This window comes from Mesoplodon bidens (assembly GCF_964165515.1).
Source record: "Mesoplodon bidens genome assembly, chromosome: 1".
Lineage (NCBI taxonomy): Eukaryota > Metazoa > Chordata > Mammalia > Artiodactyla > Ziphiidae > Mesoplodon > Mesoplodon bidens.
This window is the reverse complement of record NC_138176.1, coordinates 143793991-143814401: the sequence shown is the minus strand read 5'-3', so window position 1 is coordinate 143814401 and position 20411 is coordinate 143793991. Positions and strand designations below refer to the sequence as shown.

Here is a 20411-nt window from a genome sequence, read left to right as displayed (position 1 = left end):
TATGCAAAGTCTGTTTATACTGTGTCACATATATATTGACAATTACTGCATCTTTAGTAAAGATTTTTGTACCTCATCCTAAATGGAAATTATCATTTAGGAAGTTTGCTTTAAAAAAAAAAAAAGCTACAACTCTGAAATCTTGGATTTGCTCTTTTCCTGCAAGAGGCATATCAAACAGATAATCAGATTTGTTGAGAGTTCACATTTTTTTGCTTGGTTAAAATTGTTCTTTTCCTTTTTAAAGGACATTTGTAATATAATTCACTAATAAAACAAATATTACTAGGAGCGTTTTATGTTTCTGCATTTATCAGTTTCACTGTTGTCTAATATGCAGAGGTGGGCAGAGTCATTAAGAAGGTCCCTAGGCTTATTGTATTGCAGAGGTCCTTGGTAATGGATTGTAAGGCATGGGATGTTCTTTTGCTGACGATTCTTAGAGTTGAGAATTGATATGTAGCACTTAGTTTCAGTTTGATGAGGTTTTGTTTGGAAAGTGTGATCATTTCCTAGGAGAGTAGAGCTAATTGTGAGTGTGCACATGAAACATGAAAACAGTAAATATTTCCATATAATAATTTTATTTAGATATGCAGGACAGGTGGGCTATCTGATTGCTGGGATGAAAGATGTCACTGAAGCACAAATAGGAGATACATTATATTTACATAAACAACCAGTGGAACACTTGCCTGGGTTTAAATCAGCGAAGCCAATGGTATTTGCAGGTGAGGAGCGCACATATTCAAAGGATAAGGGCCAGTTTACTCTAAATTGAAATAAAAATTATTAGAAATTCTCATTTTAAAGAACATCTAATTCCTGTTAAAATAACTCTGTTTACTCTGTTACTCTGTTTTTCTTAATTTTTTTTTTTTGTGGGTGTGCTATTTACATAGCAGTTAATTGCATATGTATGGTGAAACTTTATGTGGGAGATAATTTCCTAAATTTTTTTTAGGACTTCTTAAAAATTAACCTTTTAAACAAGCCCTCTGATATATTAGAAGAACACAGTAATATGAACTTCCTTCTTGTTTCACTAGAGAGTAGGTCATTGTATTTGAAATACTTTTCTAATTAGGATGTTTTTATTACTAATTATCAGTGGACATTTACTGAGTGCCTTCCTCTTAGCTGGCCTTTCTTTAATACTGTATTATACTAGTGTAGACATGGCAGAGAAGAAGAGTGTCACCTCATGTATGCATAACTTCAGAACCTCTTATTTCTGTATTATATTCATACATTTGAAAAAGGAAGACCTGATTGAAGGTCATCTGGTTACTCTGTACTGGGTATCCAGTCCTTGTTTTCTCCCTTTTGTATTTCTCATTGGAAATTATAAATGTTGTTTAACTCTCCTTGCCCCTGTTAAGACAAAGTCAGTCATCTGGATTTTGAAGAACTTAAGAGGTGAGGACTTGGGTTTGAAGTGAAAGAGAATCTGATGAATCAGTAGTTCTTGTTGTAATTTCTACCTCTGCTTTTTATCTGCTAATGGAATTTCATTTGTGGTTGTGGATGTCTTGCACTTTTATTTCTTAAACACAATGTATTTTCCTAATAGGCTTAATTCCCATGGTTCTTTTTTGTTTTCTCTGTATGTTTTGCAAAAGCAAAAACATCACTTTGAGTGTGAATCTAGTGGTAATTCAAAGTTTATGAAACTCGCAAAATACTTTGAAGCCGATTTAACTTAATATTTATAGTTCTCTTAGCAAACCAGTATTTTGGTCAGTGAAATACAGAAAGTAATTTAAAAGCTAAGCGATTAATTTTGAACTTGGCAGCAGTGCATATTAGCTTTTCTAGGCAGCGTTTCACATGTGATAATTAGAAATCATTGTGTCCCTAGGAATGTACCCTATAGACCAATCTGAATATAATAACCTGAAGAGTGCTATAGAAAAACTGACTCTAAATGATTCCAGTGTGACAGTTCATCGGGATAGTAGCCTTGCCCTAGGTGCTGGCTGGAGGTAAGATTCAGTTATGTTGTAGTGTTCCATTTTTATTGAAAAGTAAAGTTTAAATGGTTTATTGCTCTTTAACATTTCTGAAGATAAGTTCATATTAGTGTAAAATGGACTAAACAGTGTCTGCCTATTTCTCACTGTGGATTCATATTCTGTGGGTAAGTTTTAAAGCTATTTTACCAATGGAAGATTTTATCTTATTTAATGAATTTATGTTAGCATTTAATTATGATGTGATAGATTGAATGACTCTTTTGATTCCACTCCTCCCCCACAAAGTAGCAGGATATTCATCAAAGAAAATACAGCCCGTGGGACATAAACATTTTGGAGTTTGGCTTTTTCTCCCCCAGGTTAGGATTTCTTGGACTTTTGCATATGGAAGTTTTCAACCAGCGACTTGAGCAAGAATATAATGCTTCTGTTATTTTGACAACACCTACTGTTCCATATAAAGCTGTTCTTTCATCAGCAAAATTGATAAAGGTACTGTTGTGAGTCGGCATACAAAGGAGAACTCAATAAATGTATGTGTGTGTGTATGTGTGTTCAGAATACAAGAGAAATATTTTAGTACACCAGTAGCTGAATAGCTATTAAAACTAAATATTTCTTGATTAATAGTAATAAAAGTTGAATTACCTTATGATGGAGAAGTTACTTGAGAACTAATTTATGCAGTATTTTTCTTAACCTGATAAAACCTCCAAATTATCAATACTAGTCTGTTACTAAGGGTAAAAAGTAGAGTTCTGAAAATACTGTTCTAAATTCAGCACAAAGATTAAGAGTATAATTTCAGTCATAAGTAATTCATCTGGTGAAAAGTAAAGCATTCTCTGCTATGTGGTTATAGGAAATTTTAGATTTCAAGTTAACAGTAGAGACAATATTGTATTCAGTCTAAGTGGCAATCTATTCATTTTAAACAAATATTAACTTTGGCATCTGTAAATATTTTCCAACAAAATTAACTTGGGAAACTACTTACAGTACCTTATAAGGGGCAGATTAAAATGTATTCTTCCATCATATTTTTCTAAGTGGTGTACACAATGTGTTTTAGTAAATGTCAGTAACCAGAATATATTAATGATGGTTATTAATGTTAAAGTACAGTTGGAGAGGTTTTAATCTAAAGTGTGTTAAGTTAATATTCTAACCTTTAAGAATTCTTTTGTGTTTATTCCAACACATTCAGTAACAGTAAATTCTAATATATATTATAAATAACAAATTTTAAAACATTGTAATAAGATTTCTTTTTGACTATTGGTGATTTTTCTTATTTTTAGGAATACAGAGAAAAGGAAATTACAATCATCAATCCTTCACAATTCCCTGATAAGTCAAAAGTAACAGAATATTTGGAGCCGATTGTTTTGGGCACCATTATCACACCAGATGAATATACTGGAAAAATAATGATGCTTTGCCAGGTATAAATGTAATACTGTTTGATACAAAAGTAAACTTTAGTCATCTCAAACAGTGGTACCCAGCTTAGGTTTTGAATTGTTTCTTTCGGCAGTGCACATTGAATTTAACAAAAGAAATTTTCATAAAGATCTATATCTTTATATATTTTACCTATTTATACATGTAGATATACATATATATAATTACAGTATTTTTGATTTTTAAATAAAAAAATAGAGCCAGAATTTTTGATCATCTGTGTTAGTTTATTGAATTGATATTTTAGCCTAAAGGAAAGGAATTTGATGCCCTTTTAACTTGAGTAGATAAAAATATAATTTCCTTTCGCCTTTTTGAGTATTTGAAATTGAGTATCATTTGAAAGATAATTATAATACTTTAGAGACCTTTGTTTGGAAGGTATTTCTCAGTTTGCTTTAGTTCTTGCCACATTGTAATAAATGATTTAATCCACAAATTTGATATAATCATAGTCCTTAAAAAGTACGTATTTGAAATATTCTGACATATATTGAAAAGAACTCTCAAATGACTAGTGGACTTGAATTTTAATTGTCTTGTCACAAAAAAATTTAACTTTAGCCACTTAATTTCTCTGGGCCTAAATTTCTTTTATTTGTAAAATAAGAAATTAGAACTTTGACTTTATCTGTAGCTAATTTGATTTATTGTTAAATGAAATACTGTATAATTAAAAAAAGACAAAGTAGTTTGATAAAGACAAAGGATTAAAAGCTTTCGTAGCAAATATATTGTAATTGAGATACAAAATGGTTCTTCCTGTATTATAAATATTGGTCAGATGTTTTTACTAGATCATTAAAAAAATATTCCTTCATTTTGCCCATTCTTTAAAGTTGATAACTGACATCTTTCTATATTCATTAAATAAACCATTATTTGAATAGGTTATCATTCAATACATTTTTTATTCCCTTTTCAGGCTCGAAGAGCAGTTCAGAGGAATATGATGTATATTGATCAAAATAGAATAATGCTTAAATATCTCTTCCCTTTGAATGAAATTGTGGTGGATTTTTATGATTCTTTGAAATCTCTGTCTTCTGGATATGCTAGGTAAAAATTTAATGGGAAAATCTGATACTTGTACAATTTTTTTTGAAATATTGACCAGCAAGTGTTTACTAATATTCCACTTATTTAATCTCAGTGATCTTGAAGATGGTTGAGAATCACACTGTAAGGTTAGAAAAGCTCGGAGCAACCTTATAGGTGTTACAGAGTACTTGTAATTTGCTTAATGGAAGAATGAATTTCTTTGATTCATCAAACTATTACTCCTCTCTTAATGGCAAAAATTTTAGTGCCCTGTTCATGAGAGGAGTTGTACTCCTGTATGTCGATTAAAAATTATAATAATTTGAAAAAGTTACTGTGACCTCAGTGACACTTTTAAAATGTATTTGTATGTTATGTAATCCTAGGAGCATCTGTGTACATTTGGAAAATAGAAGTACACATTTAGTCTGTAAAAAATGCTAAGTGTGCCCCTGTATTTGTGAACACTTCAATAATTTGGTCTTCTCAGGAATAAGTGGTCTGCATCATGAAAACCATTATCTTATCCCATAAAAGTACATGGAGGAACAGCCTGGTAAAACTGAAGGAAGAGTATAGCATTGTGGGAGTATTTTTTGTTAAGGCAAATAACTCTAGGTGCCCTTAGTGTCCTAAAATTCTACATTACTGGATAGCATATACTAGGATATAAAGGAAGTGTAAAATATAATGGGGAAGTTGATGGAAAAGTGAATGTTCACATCTGTAAAACATGCATGAATGTGCATTCATACTTAAAATTAACATTCAAAGAAAAATCCCAGCGTTTTGAAGAACATGCTCCAGTGACCTGGAAGTTTACTTTGTGAAATGAGCTTTTCAGTGAAGAGAGTCAGCATAACTCATGATACAAAGGAATATTCTTTATTTGTATTGAGAATTTATTTTTTCTAATACGTCACCGAATTTTTTTTCCTATGTCTTCTTTCAGACAAGAGCTTGAGCAAATAAGTAGCAATGTAATTTAAAATAAACTGAATTGAGGCAGCAAGTTGTTAAACAATTACTGTAATTAAAAGAATGATTACTAAGTGTTTATAACACTTTTAACAAAAGTCTGTGAATTCTAGTTCGCATTTGGGCACCACTTTCTGAGTTAAGTGGTCTTAAAAATCTTTTAGCTTGGAAAATTAAATATATTTCACATTAAATGAGAGAACATGGTTTATTTTAAACTATGTAAAAATAATTCCAGGTTCCAAAATTAAGGTAATTCTTACGTTCAAAAATGCATGTGGATAATTTTTCACATTCTAAAAAATTGAAATTCTAAGATTTTGGAGCATAGAAAATTATAAAGCTGTAAACAAGGTGGAAAGTCTAGGGACTAAGTCTATGTCTTAGCTCCTCTTATTCTGCATAGTACTTAACATGGTACCTTTATATAGTATATGATTAATGATGTTTGTTGAAAAAAGAGAGGATTTTGGCAACACTTTAGACAGTAATCAGGTTTTAGAGAGTATTAGTGTCACTTAGTGACCTTCCTGCTGAAAACCTTTTGAAGCCAAACATTTGCAACTCTAGGCACCGGTTTGTTTAAAATTAAGGCAGGAGAAATACACATGTTCTCGTCCATAATTGCGGAGACATGAAAGCATAATTGAAATTTTCTTTCTCATAAGACATCAGTTTTGTAAGATAAACATGTTTTGATCAGCACTTTAAGCTTTCACCATATTGTTAATAGAAATAGTTGACACTTACTAAATGCATATTGTGGTCAGCTAGGCTCTGTTCTTAACACTTTTTATGTATTAGGCTGTTCAAGTGCTTTACATGTATTTAACTCATTTCATTCTCAAAAAAGCCCCGTGAAGGTTCACACTGAAGAGCCATATATGAAGTCCAGAAGTCTCATTTATTAATGGCTGCTTAGCACTGTCAGCATTTATTTAACTGGTAATAGAAAACTAAAAAGAAACCCAACTCATGAGTCTGAGAATGACTCACTAGAATATACTGTTGTCTACAGCCAGCCAGCTGCTAGGAGGGAACATTGGGTAGGTGACATTTTCTTTCAGTGATCCATTTTCCTAGCCTGGCTTCACAGTTTTTTCCCCCTTCCTTCAGTAGAGCATGTTCCCCTTGATTTTTGTACCTAATTTCATAAATGTAAAAAGATGAGGAAGTTTGTTCCTTACCGTGGTCATGTAGATCCATTCATCTGAAATTTATATGTAACATTTTGTTTGAAAGTTAGATCTTTTGGGAAGGATATGGCAGGAGGTAGAAAAAAGATATTTTGAAAAGAAAAAAAAATGTAATCTCTTGGGAAATATGTTTATCTATTACTTGGACATTTTCCTTTGTTAGTTTTGACTATGAAGATGCAGGCTACCAGACTGCAGAACTTGTAAAAATGGATATTCTACTGAATGGAAATATTGTAGAAGAGCTAGTAACTGTTGTACACAAGTAAGTTGAATAGAAACTAATCACAGAATGTGAAAGTACCCACTTTTTGACATGTTTTAATTTAATTATTGGTTGCTCATTTGTATTTGACAGCTACATTTTGAAAACTTAAAGGTAATTAAATTTCCATGTACTAGTTTTTCCTTCCATTCTTTTTCCATGCTTCTCTTTCCAGACTGTTAAAAAGAGAACAGAATTACAATAGCCAAAATAGTAGTGTCATGGAAAGAAATGTTTCCCTTACCACATGAGACAAAAGAAAATGTTTTTTAAACTATGATAAATTTAGAATTGAGAAAAAGTTTTTTATTTTCATTAAAACTTTTATAATAATGAAAAATGAAATCCCCTGTACGTCCAAGAAATAGTGGATGGGTTAAAATAAATTATGGGACACCCATATAATAAATCTATTAAGCCATTAAAATTATATTGTAGAGTAATATTTGGTGATGTAAAAAATGTCTATTAAGTAAAAAAGGGTAGAATATATCATAAACACTATGATCCAAACTGTAAAAAACAAATATAAATATGTATGCAGAAAAATGACTACAAGGAGGGATATATGTTTAACAAACATTCTAGAATGTTTTATAGTGGTATTCTATGGGTGAGGGAAGTCCATCAAGGATGGTTTTTATTCTCTGATGTACGTTTTGCTAGATTTTCTGTAATAGATTGTTACTTTTGCAATCAGATAGGTCATATATGATTCAGAGATTAAGTGATGCTTATGTTAAACAAGTTCCATTTGTATCTCCTTAATAGCCTTCATTGACTATGCACATTAACTAGAAAGCTACTTTAAATATTCTTATTTAGGATATGTGAATAACTGCATTTTTTCTGTCTCAGAGACAAAGCATACTCTGCTGGCAAAGCCATATGTGAATATCTGAAGGATTCTCTTCCTAGGCAGCTGTTTGAGATAGCAATTCAAGCTGCTCTTGGAGGCAAAATCATTGCAAGAGAAACGTGAGTTGAAATTCATTTTTCAACCAACCCTGGTTGGTTTTAGCAGTGATATACATAGAAAATGAAAGAATATTAAAAAACATTGTCCTAAACTTTATTCCTACTTATAGATACATTAATCTCTTAATTCTACTAAAGTGATGACTGTTACTTTGAATTACTTATATGACACTTTTGGGTGATAATTATTTAGTTATTAATATATATGCTGTGAGGAGTTTTATTTCCATTTATTTTATTCAGCGACCCCACTGAATTTCATGGTTAATGAATTTCTGTGAAGTTTTTATGGTTTTATCCCTTTAAGTAGATTATAAACTAATAGGAACTGGAATTAAAAAGGTTTTGGAGGTAATTCTTCCAAAAGACAAAACTAAATTTTGATTTTTACTTGAAGCATTTAATATCACATCCTCAGAACTAGTCAGGTTGTAAATTGTAAAGGTGAGAGAGGAATGCTGGTATCATATTAGGCTTCAGGGGCTTGCAGTAGTCTTGGGATAAATTGTAAGCCTGTATTTGCAGTGAATTTCATTTCCTAACACCATTTTGCTTTAGTTATTTTGTGTTTCGTAACTGCCCAGAGATTAGGCAGAGTGAAGTTTATTTATAATAAAGGAACATCCAGGAAAATGCAATTTAAAACAGTTAGCAAATAAGCATTCAAACATAAATGTGCTGAGGTAGAGAATACCTTAAAGAAAAAGAAGACTTTTATATCTTCTTATGGAATACAAAAAAGTGGAGCTATTTTCGAATTTTGATCCTCCAAATTTCTCAGATACATTATAGAAATAGATTCGTTTATTGCTGCTTAAATGACTATATTAAAATTACTTCGTTTTCCCTGAAATGGGTTTTATAAAATATATCGTTCTTTACATTCCTAGTCACTCTTGACCCACATTCGGTAGAGTTAGTAATGAGATAGTAACCATTTTAGTTTTTTTGGTAGTGGTAGTAGTAGTAGAATTTTTAGGTTGAGCTGGAAATGACCTTTTATAATTGTTGTAATCAAGCTCACACCATGCTTAAATTTGACCTCTTCAAGACTGCCCACAAGCCTTGACCTTTTTTTATTCTTAACAAAGTTTGTGTTGATATTCATGTTGAATTAATTTTCTATTTTATTCCAAATACATGAAAATAAATACAAAAGCATTTAAGCTATCTAATTATTTGCTTACGGCAATTTTATATAAGCGTGACTTGATCTTAATATGTTTACTAAAGGGGAGATTGATTTTGAAAATAAGTACTTTTAAATAGTATAAGTTATGTACTTATACAAAACTTTCTCGTTTACAGTGTGAAAGCCTATAGGAAAAATGTTTTGGCAAAATGCGTACGTATCTACATGTGTTCTATTTTGTAATATATCTATTTTATAAGTTTAGAATCAGAGGGGGTGTAAATACATTGGTTTCCATTGTTGGTTTTTATAATACCCTTTATCTCATCTCCACGTTTTCTTTTTAAATAGGTAAATTTCATCTTGACTTTAATAATAGCATACTCATTTTGATCACATTTTCCCATCTTATTTTTAAAATTTTCCTTATGTGCAACTATCTAAGAACATTTTTATAACAGTTATGATCAGGATAATGTTTTATTGTTTTAATTTATAAGGACAGATTTTGAAGACAATAACTATGTCTTACAATGGGTGTTGAAACTGAAATTGAAATCCATCTCTCCTGCATTACTTTGCCAAGTTTGCTGTTTCATCTATTAAAAATTATTATGAGAATTAAATGATAAATGCTTTTTCTAAATCCTTAGCCTAGGGACTGACACATTTAAGCCTATGTGAGTCTCTGTATTAGACTACAGCTATATAATCTAAAATTTCAAGCCCTTGAATCAGTAAGGAGATGGATAACTTTCCCTTGACATGCATAATATTGTACTGGGTTTCCTTGAGGATCTTCATCTTCTTCCAAAAACAAATAAATAGATAAAACCTTTATCATTCTTTTGAGAAGACAGTAAAATTAGGATCTGCTTGGGGGTAACTTTGGAAGTTACCCTTAGGAAGACACTTTGCAGGTGTCTACTTCATGGATAATAATTGTAAAGTTTTTGAATTGTATTGATGTCCCTAGGTAATTGTAGGATTATTTTTTCTGTGGAGTGATTTGGACTTGTAGTTTTTAAAAATGTTTTTCAGTATGGTGGTGATATTACCCGAAAAATGAAACTTTTGAAGAGACAAGCAGAAGGAAAGAAAAAACTAAGGAAAGTTGGCAACATTGAAGTTCCAAAAGATGCTTTTATAAAAGTTCTGAAAGCACAATCTGATAAATAATTGGTGGGAAAATATAAGGAATTTTCATAAATTAAAAATTGTGTATCTTTTAATTTTTCTTCGTAATTTATAATATGTTGAACACAACAGAATGAAAATTATAAAATTTGCTTGTTACTTTCCAGGTTTTCAGTTTTAAATAACCTCTTGGCTTTTCTTTGAAAGACAGTCATGGGTGGATAAGAGCATAGGTTCTGAAGCCATATTGCCTGGTTTCAAATTTCTGTTCCACCACTCACTAGGCAAAGTGACATTGGCCAATTTACCCTCTCTTTGTCTGTTTACTCTTTAGTAAAATCAGGATTATACTATTACTTACCTTCATAGGCTGTGAAGATTAAATATGTTTAAAATATTCAGAAGACTGCATGACACCTAGTCAGTGAGTGCTCAGTGAATCTTAATTTTTCAAGCATACTCCTTACTCACACTAAAAGGCCCCGTACTTAAGATTCTATCTAGTTTCAAGCCCACGATGCAATATTTTCATAATCACCTTAAGTATCAGCTTGTTAGATGGATATATTTAGAAATATATGAATCTGTTATTAAATATTCAAATAACAGCATCTAGACATGTGCTCTAGTTTTTCATAAAATTTGTACAAATGTTACTTTGAAACTAGACAGTTTACATATGCATATAAATTCAAATGATAGGGGCTGTCTTATTCTGAGAATTAAAATGCATTTGTGCAAAGTGATAGATGTTTGATATTAGCAGCAGCTGTTATTAATGACAGTTTAATAATGATTGCCTAGATTTCATAATTGAGGAGACTGAGTAAATAACTTACTTAAGGTCACATAGCCAGTAAACGGTTCTTACTTTCAAAGCATGTCTACTCAGTCAATAAACAAACCAGAGGGCAGACTGTATTACAGTAAGATAAAATAATTTAGCCATTGATTTTTGTCCTTTACTTTGAATGAATTGAATGAGGTTAATGTCTTCTAGGGATAAGACTATCAGTGATAAATTTTATACAAGGTTGTTATGAGATAATTATAAATTCAGATAGTGGGGATTTACCTAAAATTGTGTATGGAGGTTAAATAACCTGTGGCTTAGTCCTAGTTACGTAAGTTAATCAGCTGTCTTCCCTATTTCTTCTAGCTCTGGTACAACAGATGAATTATGAGATCTCATGACCAAAGTATCAATATTTTAGAAAATGGCAGTATTTTTGAAACTAGAAAAGCATTTTAATGTAATTTCTAAGACAAGATGTTCTACCATTATTGCCAGGGGAAAGTTACAAGTTGGTACCTGGCACATAGTAAGTACGGTGTGTCTACTATTTAGTATTTGTGTCTTATTAGTATGCTTACAGTTTGGATACTTTTTTTTCCCTTTTAACCTCTGACTTTTTAGGAAAGTTTTACTTGTAGTAATAGTAGTACAAAAAGTATTTTCCAGATTTTTTAGCATACTCTTAAGTTATCTCCCCTGGCCACTCTCCTAAACATGATTGAGAGTTGTGTATCCCCCAGAGGGCCTTATATTACTAAGATTTTTGTGTACCTTAAAATAACATAAACTATTAGTATTAGAATAGCCACCATTTATTGAGTTTAATATGTGACAGCCATTGTGCTGAGCTCTATAGACAATTCCCTCATTCAAACTACATGGCAATGGAGGTACAGGCACCATTACCATCCCATTTCACAGGGGAAGAAGCTCAGACTTATGTATCAGTATTGTCCAACAACATCACAGCTCTTGACAGCTGGGATTCAAACAGTGGTTTCTTTTTCCAAACCCCAATTCTTAGCTACCATGCTTTTTATTGCCTCTTGTGGAAATATCTTCAATAGACTTAGTTTTTTGCTTAATAGCAGCTTAGCTCCTGAGTTAGGGAGTTAAAGTGGCAGGAAAGCAGTTTGCTGTGGACCTTGAGTATATGGACTTGGAACTTACAGGGCAGTGATGGAAAGGAGATTTTAGACTCTGTTTCAGCTAGCACATTTAAAGCACAGAAATAACAGCTGAACCGTGCACCAGTCTTTAGCTTTTTCACTAAACTATATGACCGTCTAAGGTAGTTTGCACTAACCAATACTTTATTACCAGGCGTGGGACTGGGAGATAATACTGATTTCACTTACTATTCAAAAACCATTTATAATACTTAAGGCTATTAGTTCATTATCTAGAATTAAAGCAGCATATTTTACCCTAACAGTCCTATTTTTTTTTTAATTTGCTATTTAAATGTTTTAAGGAACTTAACTGTAAATACATTTCAATCACATAGGCAATTAAAGCAGGTATGTAAGTGATGCTTCTACTAGGTGGACTTACAAAAAGCAAAATATGCAGAGAAAAGGAAGCATATTTTACTCCCCAAGGAGCAGAACTAAGAATTATAGGCAGAGACACTGTCTTTTAATTTAAATCTAATTGCATAATGACAACAAATAAAAAGTAAACGCAAGCTCATAGCTACTGTTGTTAGAATCTTTCAGATGTATGTGTTCAATTTCACTGTTGGAAATAAAATTTAGATAACTTACATTTGTTTATTAGCTTTATTTGAGTTAAAAATAGAAAATATACTTTTATTTGCAATTTAATAATGCAAGTTGTTTGGCAAACTAAAATAGTTTACAGTAATTTTATATTATACTTCATCATATGATCTTTTTAGACATTATATATGTAAGGAATAAAGCTAACCATTTATGAAGTTTAAGGATAATCAGAAAATTTTCTTCAAAAAAAATAATTTCCTTAAGTGTGTTGCTAGGTGTAAAGCTCCTAATTGCTAAAATACTTAAATTAAGTGCATGAACCCAAGTCGTTAACTAAAAATAAGCACATTTGTTTAAAAAAGTGCTACAGAAGGTGGTGCACAAAAAAACATGCACTTATACATACTTTCCAAAAGGATGTAAACTGTACTTTTAGGCACTGCAGTCTCTTCAGATTTTCTGTACCAACAATATATAGCAGGACTTTTGATGTCCAGATGCTACTGCAGGAAGATGACTAAGGCAACCACGTGCAGAAAGCTTGTGCAGAGAGAATATAAAGATAGCATTCCGGAAGTAAAGGCTTGCAATGATAGTGGTTTGATACCTGAAAGGCTTGGAGTGTCTTCCTGTGATTAAAAAATTAAAATCTAATAATGCCACTGGAGTCATATACATGGTACTTTATGTACAGAACTGTCACCTTTAAAATGACTTAAAATTTGTAAACAGGCAGACATTTCATTTCTGTGCTATGTAACAGAGTGACTGTGGCTTCTGTAACAACTAGCTGATGAACTGTGAGAGCCAATTACGTCTAAACTCTAGTATAAAATGGACACATTGTAAATATGGAATGTTTAACATATAGATATTAGACTTCAAACATGACAATATTCAAAAATTCTCCAAGTTTTATCATATTGCATAGCTGAAAATTCATCTATGTATAAAAGTGTTCTGTTCATTTAAGCAGAATTTTGATCCAGTCTCCTTCAATTTGCTTCTTTCATACTGTACAGTGGATCCACAAGTTTATTGTGCACATGCATTAAACCTTAAAGAAAAAAAGCACAGTTCTAGTTGTATTTCTGATTTTGAACTGTATCTCATTTAGAAAACAAAGATTTAATATTAAAAGACAAGTATACTGGCTCCCATCTAATACCAAATAGTTAAATTTATTGGAAAAATGCAAATAGAAATGTTTCAGAATGTTTAGTTTTAACTATCTAGCAAATATCAATTTAGTTATTTATGAAACCATGGATCTGGAATGCGTACAGGTTCTTTGTGAGTAACCAGAAGTAGGGACACTTGTCTTTAGAACTGCCTTCAGTATGACAAAATAACAAATTTGAATACTAATTACATCTAAAAGTCTGTTGAGTTTGACCCTCTGTCTGTTAATCTAACAGACTCCATCAAGGGGCTCAGAACTGTTGTTACATTAGTTCTCTAATATATTACCCTATCCATTCATCTGGCAAATTATTTTCCACTATTTTGACATGTGTATTTACAATAGGGGTTGATTACAAGCCAAACAGAGAGGTTTACTAAAACAATAAGATAACCTAAATATCAATTTCCAAGTAAATTTAAATTTCATCTTATAATTGGTATGCTTGTAAATTGTCCTTAATTTTATTAAAGCTTCTTGGGAAATAAATTCCAGTTACTCATGTCTTAATGCACATGTATCGTATTTCTTTGGGGAAATAAATTGTCCCAATTAATGAACTAAAGATTTTATATTTTTCAGGTTAAAGAAATCAGTTAAATTTACCAGGTTGTTAAGAACATGGAGGCTGGGGAAAGGGACTCATAATGTGGTTTTCTTAGGAAATGGGATTACTGGATCGAGGAGACAGGGTACTTGTTAGTAAGAAGGTGTACTTTGTCAGAAAGGCTGCAAAAGCACTCTAAAATCCAAACTGTGAAGACCCACTTTTAAGAGATAAGCAAAGGGACATGCAGAGAACACTTAAGTATACATGTAGTAGGAGAAAAACCAGGAGTGGAACAGTCTTAAAAGGAGGAGAAAAATATTCACTCGTGAAATTGAAAGAGAGAATGCTAATTAACTCAACAGCTCACTTAAGTGATCAGCACCTCAAACTGGTTAACAACATCCAGACCCATTTTCCCCTTCTAAACCATTTTTTTTAAAAATATTGGTATATGGTGTTATCCTCTGATGAGCTGCTAAAGCCAGACAACTGAAATTCACTGTTGATCTTCTTCTCTTTCCTTTTTAAATTCAGCAGCAAGACTGGTGGGCACTACTTTCAAAATATTGATATATCCCAAATTAGCTGTATTTCTTCATCTCCACAGCACTGCCCTTAGTCGAAGCCACTTTCTTCTCTAATCTGATTACCAACTCTGCACCCTACTTTCATCACTTCCCATTGTCCAATTAAAAACAGAAGCTAGATTATACCATTTCCCAACTTAAAATTCTCCAATTGCTCTGGTCACTTAGAATATAATTTAGATTTTATTCTGTTGTTTTCATTTATCCTTCTGATCTCATGTCCTCCCCACTCTCCCCCTTTTGTGTTATACTCAACCCTGGCTTTGTTGCTATTACCTCAGAAAGGCTAAGCTTGGTTATAGTACAAGGTCCTTATATTTGCTGTCTCATTCAGCCTGGAATGCTCTTCTCCCTGAGCAAAGCATGATTATTTCTTTTTGGCTTCTTGGGTCTCAGCCCAAATGTCACCTTATAATGAATTACTCTTTCACTTTCTTTAGAGCAATTTTCACTCTTAGAAAATGTTTTTCCTACCATGTCTCCAACTAGAATCTGAGGTCCAGGACCTTAAATTTACTGCTCTAAGTCCTGGGTCTATAAAGGCCATGATACATGTTGGAAGCTCAAGAAACATTTACTTTAAAAAATCTGTGAAGATTCAGTGAGATGGTCTGTGGAAGCTTTTTTTAAATTTAAAATGAATCTAGAACATATGTTGTTAAAAAGAAGGCAGGAGAAAAGGAGGGAGCAGAGACCAAGATTCTGTAGTTCAAGGTCCCGAAGACAGAAAAGTATCAAGGGCACTGGCAGAACGGCCAGACATGAAAGGATGCTTAACGATTAGGATAAATTTAAAATCTTGGAGGTAGGACTGTGGAGGGACTGAAGTTAAGCCTCCCATGCAGCTGGAGGGACAGAAGGGTCAAAAGGTTAAAATAAGTAATGGGAAGAGTTTGAAGAAAGCAAAACAAGGAGCACAGCTAACCCAGGAAATATAAGAATTATGTATAAAAAGTACCAAACTAAGCATAAAGGCACTTGATCGGTTCTGCCTCCACCTCAGGTATATGGCAGCCATTTATCCATCTGGCCTTACTTATAAAATGGAGTAACCTCAGCTCAAAAATTTAAAAAAGCAAGCAATGTACTCAACATAGTGCATAAAAGTCTTGTAATGATGTTTGGTATATATGTCTGAGTTAATGTAATCTCTGATACTTGAATGTTTCTATAGTGACAGTTCCATAAAGTTATATAACAACCCTTCCATGCTTACCAGTGCAGACAAAAAGCCTGTGATAAAAATCCATGAGTATGTGGACAAACCAACAAATACTTCATTCATTAGACTGTTTTATGCAGACTATCTCCGAGGGTGGATTTGAAGCACACTGATTTATTGGCATTTGTTCTTTGCTCAAAAAATGTTAACACATAAGAATATTTTTCTCAGGGCTAATAACCCCTCCCCCCCAATACCCTTTTGAAAGGCCAGTGATATGCAAGCCCTCATTTGCCTTTTCACTCTTAATTTTGTTTTTAAAGTATAAGCTAGCCCCATTTTATTGGTATACTTTGTTCTCTATTAAGAGGAACTTTTTCTGCGACTGTGGTCGCTCATCCTTACACCTGTGCTATTGATTATGGCATTCTCTTCAAATCTAAGTGTTACCATCTTCTACAGCTCTCAGTCCCATCAGCTCCATTCAAGTTTTCATCAACTACTATTTAACTATAAAAATCTCTCCCTTAACATCCCTTGGACTTCAGTGTTTACATAATTTAGCACTTAAACTGAAGTGGTATCAATGTCATGTGTCATCCATCTACCTGCCCAACTACCTAGAATTTACCAAGTGTCTCCAGTGTACAAGGTAGGTACCCTTTGAGATGCTGAACTATTGCAATGAACCAAAACTAAAGTCCCTACCTTCATGGAGCTACATTTTACTTTCTCGAATCACTTAGTGAGCCAGTTTTATGAAGAATGCCAACTACTTTCAGGCAGGGATACTTGTACTTCTTTCGGGTATAACAACACATGAGACAATGTACTTGAAGGCACTGTAATCCATGTTTCTTGGCTGATGACATTAACTGGAAAGTATAGTTTACATTTACAAAAAATAAACATTAAAGGGTAATTTTTTTATACTGTAAAAGGTATCTGCTAATGAAAAATATTTACCAGATAATTATCTCTAAATAGAACCAATCTTATTTAAAACAATATTTAACTGAAAACTTTAACAACCAGTAAAAAGCAGCAAAATGGAGATTGGAGAGACCTAAGAGAGGGGACAACAAAGACAGTGGTAATCTCAGCCATGTGGTTTAGAAGATCTACCTCTTCCAGAGTATCAGCTCTTTGAGGATCATTCTACTTGATAAAATTCATCTATCATTCACTTAAAGCTTTGATCATGGAAAGAATACATGAGAGCTTAAAAACACACAACTTAAAACATCAGGATAAACTTGAAAAATTCAACTCCTTTGTAAAGTTTTTTTTTAAAACTAAACACTGGCTGTAACTTGTACATAACATAAAGCTAGTTCCAAACTAAAAATAATTTTGGAAATTTTAGTACTTGCTTTCTGAATAAATCAAGAGTTTACTATGACTAAAGGTAAAAACTGACAACGTTCTACACATGAATGTGATAAAAATAAATAACTGCTACTTAAATCATAAACAGAAGTCAATTCTAATGAGTACTGATAAAAATGCACAGACTTTCTGATGTTGCTTGAAGAAGAAAAGTTAAATATAATAGATTTTATAGTTTGGTTCAATCTGAATTCATTCAACCTCTATCAAGCTATTGGAGCTATTGGAGTAGGGCCTAAAAAGGATAAAACAAAACAAAAAGAATGTTCACCATGATGATGATGTCTTGAAAATATATTATCTCAGGGCATAAAACATAGGTTTTATTTTTTAAAAAACAAAACACTAGAATAAAACAAATTATTAAAATGTTTTCCTGTGATTTACTTATATCTTTCAAAAGATATATACTGAAATAAACTTCCAGATGCTAATGATTTGTATTGTTTTAGATGTAGTTAACCTAGACTTCAAGAGCTAAATAATTAGAACCCTTTAAGATTCCTGTTGACACTTTTAAAGGGATGGCAGAAGAAAGAGTAGTGATGTGAATGGTATTGGAAGAATTACAGATTATAACTAAGGGATTCATCTCCTCCAGTATATCTTGCAGTGATGTAATAATAAGGATATGGCAAATACATAAAACTACATTTATAACATGTATAAATTTATGAACAGTCATTCTACCTATTATCAAAATACCTTACTGTAAGATGAGGTCTATATATATAGCCCAGAACAATATCGCAAATCCATTTTTCTCCATATTGAAGGAGGCATCCTGACAGAGGCTGATGTCCTGAATCTCTTCAGAAATATATACAGCTCCACTGGAAAATAATTTCTAAGTGACTTTAACATCCCTACTAAGCCTGTTAATTCACCTATAAATGGAATTATAAGAGTACCCATGTCATAGAATTGTGAGATTTAAGTAAATCAGTAAGTATAATATGCTTAGAATAGCACCTGGTCATATAACTATTGGCTATTATTATTAAATGTTTACTTCACTAAAATGTAAAAATTTTCCGATAAAAAGCAAACTGACAAAAATCAGACAAGTATAGGGGTTTATCTGGGGATTACTGGTGCTAGAAAATGGAAATGTTAAATGAATCTCCTCAAAACTGTTATTAAAATATGTGGATAATGAAGATTCCTTCTATTAACTTTTTCAAGGAATCTAATATTTGTGATGAAACCTGGACTACATGGAAATATATGGGTAAAACACCATCTAAGAGCTCTATCTTATTCACAACCCATAACTGAGCTATTCTCTGCTTTTATCTGTCAAATTACTAACAAGCTAACAATTTTCAGTTTAATTTGGTATATCTGTGACTTGGTTAAAAAACTGGTAATTTAACTAATAAAAATATAAATGACTGGAAGTAATCTAAGTGCTTAACACTAAGGAAACCTTTAACACCTTTTATTAGAGTAAAAAGATTTAAAACATATTTTCATTCATATAGTATCAGTAGTACACTTATTACATACTTTGTGAATTACTGAACTATATATATGACTAATTACATAATATTTTCATACCAGCTATATAAATACAGGTGCTTTGTAAAGAGTACCTATTTATACAGCTTGTTTATGTGTGTGTATTTATATGTGGAGTTGACTCAAGCAGGGAATGGCTTCTAAACTGAGTGTATTCAAAATTGTCCTTGAAAATCTCTTAAACACCTATCACAGCAAGTGTATATGGTTTTATATATATATATATATATATATATATATAATATATATATATATATATACACGTGTGTGTGTGTGTGTGTGTGTGTGTGTATATATACACGGTATGGTAAAGTTTAAAAATTACTGAACTAGACTGTAGGAAGAAGCAAAAGGAAGATAAATATGCAGAAGTCTGGGCAAACTCCTGCTTACTTGCAGAGTTTATTCCATACTGTTTGACATTTAGCAAAATTTATTGTGAAGATTAAATGAGATAGTGGGCAACCCATCTTATCCCCTGATTTCATTCTAAACATAGCTGAGAGGTTAGGGTGGGACAGGTAAACAATGAAAAAATTAGAAAGGACATATATACATTTCCTTTTGGGCTATTTAATCTTGTATATTCAATACGAAAGTAAAATATTTAATTTTGGATTTCAAGAAACATCTTGTTTACTGAAAATATAGATTGAAGAGGTTTTCTTCAAGAAAAAAAACTAGGAAATTACTCTGAAAGCTAGTATTATCTGAAGTGAGACATTTCTAATCCTCAGCACAGTGCCAGTTTTCAATAGGCCACAATGCAGGATGTAACTCCCCAGTCATAGTAAGTTTTAATTGTCATCTATAATGGAACATTCTCCCAGTCTGCTTTTGAAATTTCAGTGCTCACCTTTAAAGTATTTCACAGTTTTAACTCTTAATTCTAAAGTAGCATCTTCATCACATACAAAAATAGTTTGGGGATGTTGCTGGAAAGCTGAAACAGTCCACATGTGATTGACTCCTTCTTCTATTGCTTTGTAGAGAGCAAATGCCTTGTGTGCACCTGTTATGAGGATCATTACCTGAAAAATCGTGAACATTACTTGTCAATTCTTAAAACATGTTCCAAATGACTAAAAAGCTCTGTTTTTTTGTAAACAAAGAATTTAGCACCAATATTTTTCTGAGGGTTAAAATAAAAATAAACAGCTCCATATTTCTTCATAGTTCAAGGTATTTATTTCTGCTCTTTAAGGTAATAGGCAAGCACAAAGTGTATCTCTACTTCTGGCTGAACAAAGTAAAATAGTGTCTTGTAATGGAGTATTATTGAATATACCATAATGCCTATGATAATTAACACATTAAATACTGATGTGCAAG

General features: G+C 32.1%; 2 protein-coding genes across 6 annotated transcripts in view; one reads left to right on the top strand and one right to left on the bottom strand.

The window, feature by feature from the left end:
• GUF1 (GTP binding elongation factor GUF1) overlaps window positions 1-13122 on the top strand; it is a 23866-nt gene extending 10744 nt beyond the window's left edge. The window contains exons 9-17 of the mRNA XM_081246553.1: window positions 592-731; window positions 1862-1985; window positions 2336-2468; window positions 3278-3421; window positions 4366-4499; window positions 6819-6920; window positions 7779-7898; window positions 9207-9243; window positions 10072-13122. Of these exons, the coding sequence (XP_081102679.1) occupies window positions 592-731; window positions 1862-1985; window positions 2336-2468; window positions 3278-3421; window positions 4366-4499; window positions 6819-6920; window positions 7779-7898; window positions 9207-9243; window positions 10072-10209 (1072 nt within the window). The 3' untranslated portion in view covers window positions 10210-13122. The remainder of the gene's footprint in view (window positions 1-591; window positions 732-1861; window positions 1986-2335; window positions 2469-3277; window positions 3422-4365; window positions 4500-6818; window positions 6921-7778; window positions 7899-9206; window positions 9244-10071) is intronic.
• Window positions 12921-20411, bottom strand: part of GNPDA2 (glucosamine-6-phosphate deaminase 2) — a 27509-nt gene continuing 20018 nt past the window's right edge. Inside the window, exons 5-7 of one of the 5 annotated variants that reach the window (XM_081246568.1) lie at window positions 19936-20110; window positions 16878-17044; window positions 12921-13744 (exon numbers count right to left, since the gene is read on the bottom strand). In XM_081246568.1, the coding sequence (XP_081102694.1) occupies window positions 16926-17044; window positions 19936-20110 (294 nt within the window). In that variant the 3' untranslated portion in view covers window positions 12921-13744; window positions 16878-16925. The remainder of the gene's footprint in view (window positions 13745-16877; window positions 17045-19935; window positions 20111-20411) is intronic. The other 4 variants (XM_081246566.1, XM_081246565.1, XM_081246569.1 and 1 more) reach the window with 4 other exon arrangements.